The 7,278-nt window shown below is 53.5% G+C and overlaps 1 protein-coding gene across 1 annotated transcript in view; it reads right to left on the bottom strand.

Moving 5' to 3' along the window:
• Positions 1-1,720: 1,720 nt before the first annotated feature.
• Positions 1,721-7,278, bottom strand: part of GRAMD2A (GRAM domain containing 2A) — a 28,814-nt gene continuing 23,256 nt past the window's right edge. The window contains exons 3-11 of the mRNA XM_025040379.1: positions 6,606-6,663; positions 6,184-6,259; positions 5,486-5,589; positions 4,762-4,860; positions 4,559-4,630; positions 3,962-4,024; positions 2,830-2,974; positions 2,511-2,610; positions 1,721-1,829 (exon numbers count right to left, since the gene is read on the bottom strand). Of these exons, the coding sequence (XP_024896147.1) occupies positions 1,721-1,829; positions 2,511-2,610; positions 2,830-2,974; positions 3,962-4,024; positions 4,559-4,630; positions 4,762-4,860; positions 5,486-5,589; positions 6,184-6,259; positions 6,606-6,663 (826 nt within the window). The remainder of the gene's footprint in view (positions 1,830-2,510; positions 2,611-2,829; positions 2,975-3,961; positions 4,025-4,558; positions 4,631-4,761; positions 4,861-5,485; positions 5,590-6,183; positions 6,260-6,605; positions 6,664-7,278) is intronic.

Raw genomic sequence — 7,278 nt, 5'->3', positions numbered from 1 at the left:
CATTTGGGTTTGTCATAAACAAGACAGACAAGTGTGGCTCCATGATAAATAATTTCCACCTGGATTTCTCCCTGATTAATTTTTCAAGTGTCTGCAGAGGAAAAAACAGTGGCTATTTCTGACATCACCTACCCAACACCTGTGACTTCCCTGATACCACTGGCCTCCTCACTAAGGCCCTCGCAGAATCGCCAAAGGCACTGTCTTAGCAGATGGGAGTCCCAGGGAGAACAGGCCAGAGTTCTGAGGCACAGAGAAGCTTTTAGGAATAGAGAACACTCTGACAGAAAAGGAATCTCTAAGGTGAAGCCCCCACCATGTCCACCCTTTCAACGCCCTACCTCTCTTTTCCCCAAAGATATCAGACAGACTCCCCCTTGGCATGGTCCCTGCACTGTACCACCCCCACTTTGAACACCTCCAACCTTATTTATGGAGGATAAAGCCCATGGAATGGTTGCAGGTGATTGCAGGTGACATGAGCGAGTTCTGCCCTATGGTGGCTCAACACAATCATGCCCGGCTACCCAGCCTAGACTCCCCGACCAGCTGCCGTTGGCCAGATCTGAAGTTCAGGCAGTCAGGCAGGGAGTACAAGGCAAGACTTCAGATCAAAGCCACCACTCTTGTCATACCCACTTTTCACCTGTGGCACCTAGGAAATGTTTGACCACACCAGTCAGTGATCAAAGGCCCTGCTCCACCTGTCTCACCAGGAAGCGGCAGCTGAGGATACGGAATGCTAGACCTCTTTTCTTCTTCACAGCCCTCGTTGTAGTGGTGTCCTCCCAGATTCAGGCAGCGTCAGCAGGGGCCAGAGCAGAGCCTCGGCACAGAGCGTGAACACTCCTCTCTTGCTGGAGTGCTCGCCATAAGCCCTCCCCTCCTCATTCAATGCTTGCCCCACATTTCCCTCCGGTCTGCCCTGGGCCTGAAAGGGAGGTGCCTGGGTCCCTGGAGAGTAGCCCTTTAGGCCCCAGAACAGGGACTCTCAGTATGTGGGAAGAGGGCAGAGCCTACACTGGTGGTTTGGGTTCTGGCCTCTGTCCCACCACTGGAGTGAGCCATGTGACAGTCAGGGAGCCGCATTCCAGATATCAAAGCATGGCTTCTGTCCTTTGGGGTGGCCCCTAGTGCTCTTCCTGTGTGCCAAAACTGTTTCTAAGAAACACGTTAATTTTTTTTTTTCATTCAAGTGGTTGCTGAAGCTTGGTATACAGAATTCCTCAGCTGGTTCCAAAATATCTGGCTTTTTGTCTGAGTCCAAAAATTGTAGGCGCTTTGTAAACAGGTACTTCAGATCACTCGGGAGAGCGGTAAGAGTCGGCGAAGGAGGAGGGCTCTGGAATATTTTCCTTCACAATCAGTCCCAGCGCAGCAGCGACATAAACTCAAGGGGGTCATTGATAGAACATTAGCACCCAGAGCGTTCTTCTTGGAAGAATGGAGACAAAGGCCAAGCAGCTGTTACCTACACACAGAAGGGATACCCAGATCAGAGAAAGGGCCTATAAGGCAGACAGGCAGGTCAGTAAAGCCTTCTCCACCACCCCATGAGAGTGGGTCAGGGCGGGATCTGTGCACCCTGCACACTCTGCACAACTTTGCTTAGGTCCATCAAGCCATCTTGCCTAGGGCAGCCAAGGTGACAAGCAGCCTAGTTGTAGGTTTTGGTCCCTGTCAGCCCTGAATCCTAGAGGCATTGAGAAGAGAAGGGACATCACCTGTGCCCAGGGACTGGGCTATCCCAATTCAGGGAGCATAACTGCTGTTCCAGCTGGGAGATACGGAATGCCAGATAGGACGAGGACATGATCAAGAAGCAGATCCTGGAGAAAAAGGGGCAAGAAGAGTTGAATCGGTCTTCTAGAAAAAGGGCATTTTTAGAGGCTCGCCCAAAGTAGGAGTGGGAACTAAGCTACGCTTGCAACTAGAGGGACTACAGAACCTCTGCCCCGCAGCCGTGTTCAAGCCTGGGGCTCTTTCATGCCAAAGGCTGCGTGGGGGTCCCGAGACTCGTCTCCATGGAGAGGTCCTCAAAGCCCAGCAGGAGTTCTGGGTTCTTCAGCTAGGCCCACCTTCCTTCTGACCAGCCAGCCACCTTGTCAGACCACTGAGATTAGCCCCTACAGCAGTAGGCGGTTCACACAGTGAGTGCTGAGCTGACAGTCAAGCCCAGCCAGCAGGGCCAAAGGAAGGAGAGGAGGTAAGGTGAGGGGAAGCCAGGGCCTGGCTGTTCATGAAACATCCCTCCATGCTCACTCTCCCCAGTCCTGTGTAACATTTCCTTGTCTGAAGTGTCATACCCGCTCTTCTCCATCACAGAGCCTTAACTGTAAATTACAGTGTTATTAAAATAAAAACTGGAGATACTTTGTCAGGAGCTTGCAGTTGCCTCAGAATCTTCCCCTCATTCTGGACAGTGACCCCCCCACACACACACCAAGTCTCCTGCTCCAAACACCCAGACACCCGGATGGGTCTGCCCCTCCCCAGGTACAGTCACCTACAGCACGAAGAAGACCTTGAGGAGCCGGTAATCCCAGAGCTGCAGCTCCTGGTTGCTTCTGGGCACCTCCTCCAGCATCTCCTCCTCACAGACAGCATTCTCTGCAATGAGAGCAGTCAGGTCCCCAGCCCCGCGTGGGGCATGCCCACCTCCTGCCACTCCCTGAAGCTGCTTGGGCTCTTGGCTTTCCTTTATGGATTTGGAGAAAGAAACAGCTCTCAGAAGCCCTGCTGGCTGGGATGATCCCTTTTCACAGAAGTGGGAGGAGGAGAAGCCTGGTCTTTGCAAGCAGTTGCCATAGACAAGCCCTCTGAACTCACCAGACCCTGGAGGTTTCCTGGAGGGGAGGAAGCTGTCCATGGAGTCCACAGACACCCGAGGGATAGAAGGGATGTTGTCTTGGAGGAACGGGGTCCTGGAGGCAGGGCACACTTTTCTCCACTTCATCTCGGGGATGAGGACTTCCTGCAGAGAAGGCAAGAGAAGCTCTCTCACCATGACCCTTGGGATCTTACTTGCCCTAAGGGGCCCACACCAGGTTTATCAAAGCTTTCTCCAGATATTACCAACATGGATGTCTAGCAAGGCATGGAAGCAGGTACCGGGGACGGGAGGAACCATTGCTATAGCAACCACATGTCTCTCCTATCTGCTCCCTTGCTATGACTGGCTACTCTTACAGGGAACAATGTCTTCGAAGACTGCTAATGTAGATGTGAACCAACCCAGGTACATACTCAGATCAGCTGAGTCCGAGAAAGCTCGGCACAACCTATCTTAGATGGGATAAGTCACGACTCCTTCTGATCGAGGCTCTAATCTTAAGAATATCACTGATCTTGGCAGAGGGCACTTAAAGTCCCCATCAGTGAAAATGGGAACATTACCTCCTATCTCCCTGTACTGTGTTGTGCATACTGCATGCTTGGCTAACCGCTTAATAGTTACTGAAGAAAGCTTCAAACACCCTGGAGTCATTTCCATACTTCATCCCTATTCTAGAAATTCAGCTCTGCCTATCCAGAATCCCAGCTGCCAAAGGAAACTGTTGAGACCTTGACAAATCTAAAATAAGTCTATCTGGGTTCTATATTAATAGTCTATGGAGTTCTTCCCCAGGGACATCTCTAGACCCATAAAAGCCCTCCTGACTCTGTTAAAGGAAAGAGGATATAGGTCTCTGGCTCTGTGCCCATTACAGGTGTGGGATCCAACCCGGACAGTGTTCCGGGGCTGGACATCCGATCTGCTCATTAAGTCAGCAAATCTGCCCAGGACCTGGTGGCTCTGCATGATATGGAGTGTGGCAGGTCAAAGAGGCCCCCTGACACAGCATGGCCACCGGCTCTTGAGCCTGGTGCCTTAGTGCTGCATTGTGGACCCCTGCCTGGGAGGCCCTGAAGCCTCAGCAGTCTCAGGCCAGCAGCTTTGGCTCCCAGCCTCAGCTCTCACCAGAGACTCGCATTCGGGTTCCTCTGGAAATTCTCTTACACTCAGACTCTTCTTGCTGGAAGGCTGAGGAGGAAAGGGAACAGGGGTCACTTGTCTATCTGGAACAGCCAAGGTCAGGCATGGGACTGTGTTAGCATTCTGGAAGAGAGCTAGCTTCACCTCCATTTTGGGTCGGATAGAGCCTAGCTCCCAGAGTTTGCAGGGGTGCCCCATTTATGCTGCAGCAGAGGGGCAAGTCCAAAGCAACCTACTCTCCCATGCTGCTGCGCCTCCCTTCCTCACCATAGGCCAGAGAGAGCTGTAGGCATCCTGGGAAGCAGCCCCATGCTCCTGTCTGTACGCTGAAGAAGCACAAGTGAGGGTGATGCATCGGGACACAGAAGGGCCCACTGGCCTCAAAGAGACATGCTCGCAAATGCAGACACACAGTCCAAGGACTGCCTCTGATACACTGAGCTGTCGCCTGTTACTTCCCCCTCTCTGCCCCTGTTTCCTGGGCTGAAGAGATGGGCCAACCTCCCCCCACAGCCTTGTCCCAAGACCTCAGTCAGGGCCTGAGCAGCCTCCCTGGCCTAACTCCTGCCCCGAGCTCCATACCTGTAGGTGAGTGCAGACCCTCCTCAGCGTGTCATATACACTGTCCCGGGAGAGCAGTGACACAAAAACATACTGGGATATGGAAAGAAAACAGAAAGGGGTGGGGTAATTTAAGACTTGAGAGTCTGCCGGAGTCAGGCTGTGGGCTCCTGGGGCTGGGGTGCAGAGACTGACAAGGGAATGTGGCCCAGAGACTCACTGACCTTCTGGCTGGTATTGGTGGTGATGGCCAGGCCATTGGGAAAGAGCCGTGCCATCTTGTGTTTTTTGATCATTTGCACAGACAGCAGGGGAATGACCACCTGAGGGCAAAGAGGTGTGATCCTCTCAGTACTCGTGACCAAGGACTTGGTCCCTTTGCTTCCAGCATAGGGCCCCATCCTCAGCTTGCAGGGAGCCAAGCACAAGTACCATGAAGAAGCCGGGATGCATGTAGGAGAGTATCTGAACCTCCCCTTCTCATGCAGGCTCCCCTTCCAGTTATCTCCACCACCCTGCCCAGCCTGGGCAGCACACACCACTCCAGGCTTTTACCCCGTTATCCAGGAGGCCAAGGATGGTTGCCTGTGGGGAATCCCATACTCTAGTAATGGAGTTCCCTTAGCTATCTCCTGGCCACACTTATGATTTCCCCTAAGTGTGACATCCCACTCTGATTCTGAAGGCAATTTGTAAGAAGAATAATTTGGCTGTGAATTGTTTAGGCCAACTCAGGCCAGATGTAGAGTCTAGACGTGGGGCCCCTCTTTTGAAAGAGACAGCGTTGACACCAGGTGGGATGCCTCACAGCTGCTCATCCAACCAGTGAGAGGCTTCACCAGAGGGACGGGCATGACTCTAGGCAAGCCCACAGGGCAGGGGGCTGTCTCTTCCCTGGGCTGGGGCAGGGTCTTACGGGCTATGGCAGCCCTTCCCACTCATTACTACCTTGATATCCTTGCCAAAGAGGCTGGCATGGAAGCAGAGCCAGTTGGGGGAGATGTAGAGCCGGCCCTGGAGAAGGAGGTCCCTCTGCAGGGCACAGGAGCACACTGGGAAGTCACAGGAGAGAAGACTGCCATGAGCGAGGTCAGTTGGGAAGCCCCAGGGCCTGGGTCCTCACACTCAGAGGAGTCCAGAGTCCAGCCTCAAAGACCGTCTTCCTTAGAACCTCACTTCTCAAACAATCCATCCCCCAGGACCCCCAAAAACCCAAAAATCCTTTCCTGAGAATCCTGACTGTCCCTACCCCAGAAGATTGCTAAGTTTCTGCCCTGGTCCCCCAAGCCTGGATTCTCACCCTCTCAGGCAGAATCCCCTGCTCTGCCTGCAGGGAGGGCCTTGGTTGTGCAAATGCTCCCACATGCTCTGTGAGAGGCCTCGGCAGGAAAGAATAGCCACTGATAAGAGCAGAACAGAAATAAGAGTTGGAAGCCCTGACATTTTCTCAAGAAAATCTTTACAAATTCAACTTTATATCCCCAAACTAGCCCAGTCTTCTCGCACTTTTGAAGGAAAAGGGACCAACTACACCCAAAGGACAGCCAGTTAACATTTCTAAAGTGTGCCTTGGAGGCTCCAGAGGATGGGACCTGGGCCTCGGGCACTACAGGCGCCTGTCCAGGCACACCAGGGAGACAGCTCACCTTTGAGAACCACCTCCTCCAAGGGGATGTCCTTGAACAGCTTGTGGTATTGCTGATTGTATTTACTCAGTAGTGTCTGTAAACACACGGGCTGGGGCTGAGAAGTTCTGGGAGATCAGACCACTAAAGGGGCCCTGAATCCAGCCACCAGGAAGTAATGCCCAGGCCACCCAGGGGACTTAGCATGAAGCAGCAGGTAAACAGCCCGTGGGTAGAGAGGACTCAGTTCCAAGCATAGCTTGTCTCCTGGGGATGCTGGGTCCTGACAGGTAGCCTGCGACTGGAGGGAGATGCATCACTCCCACCCAAGAAGAGGCACTCACTCAGGTTTCCTAGTGACCTAGAAGCTAACAATCACTGAATTCAGGCAGCCCGGGCCCCTCCCTTGCTGGGCAATGAGAAGTCAGCCTCCATACACTTACCCCCTCTCTACTGCACTTCTTTATATCTTCGCCCTTCGAGCCTTGTGGCCAGTGCAGACTGCAAAGGAGACATTCCATTCCAAGGACAAGGAACCCTCGAGTCCTGCCCATGCATCTTCAGTGCCAATTCTGCCCTGGCTTCAAGCCAGAAGCTTGGGGCAGAGCTCAGAGGGGTCTGTCTCTCGGCACAGTGATAAGCACTGAGAGCAAATAGCTTGTCGGGGAAGGGCATTCCTCAACGCACAGAGGGGTCGGAAGAGGAGTCTCAGTGGCCCCCTTCTCCCAGACAGCTGTGAGCAGTGGCCCCCCAGGAGGATTGCTCAGCCCAAGCCTAGATCTCCCAGAGAAGCTTAGGAGCCACCCACCAGGGCTGTCAAGAACCCCTTCTCATTTCTCTGGCCAAAGGATAAGCAGAGGAGCAGACCCAAATATAAATGGGCCGGAGGCACAGGGACAAGGACCAGCTGGGGAGTGGGTGAGATGGTGGCATCAGACTCACAGCTCCTGGGCCTGGCCATGGGCCATGCCTCCTCCGGTAGCCTGGAGCTCTGCAGTGAGGAGTTTGGCAGACTAATCTGAACTGACTGAGGCATCGGAGGCTGGGGAAAAGGGTGGTGCTAAAAGCAAACCTTTGTCCTCACCCGGTTGGCCTGAAGACAGGTGGGCAGGGGAG

This window comes from Pteropus alecto, unplaced genomic scaffold (assembly GCF_000325575.1).
Source record: "Pteropus alecto unplaced genomic scaffold, ASM32557v1 scaffold38, whole genome shotgun sequence".
NCBI lineage: Eukaryota > Metazoa > Chordata > Mammalia > Chiroptera > Pteropodidae > Pteropus > Pteropus alecto.
The sequence above is the reverse complement of the archived record's forward strand: the minus strand, read 5'-3'. Positions and strand labels throughout refer to the sequence as shown.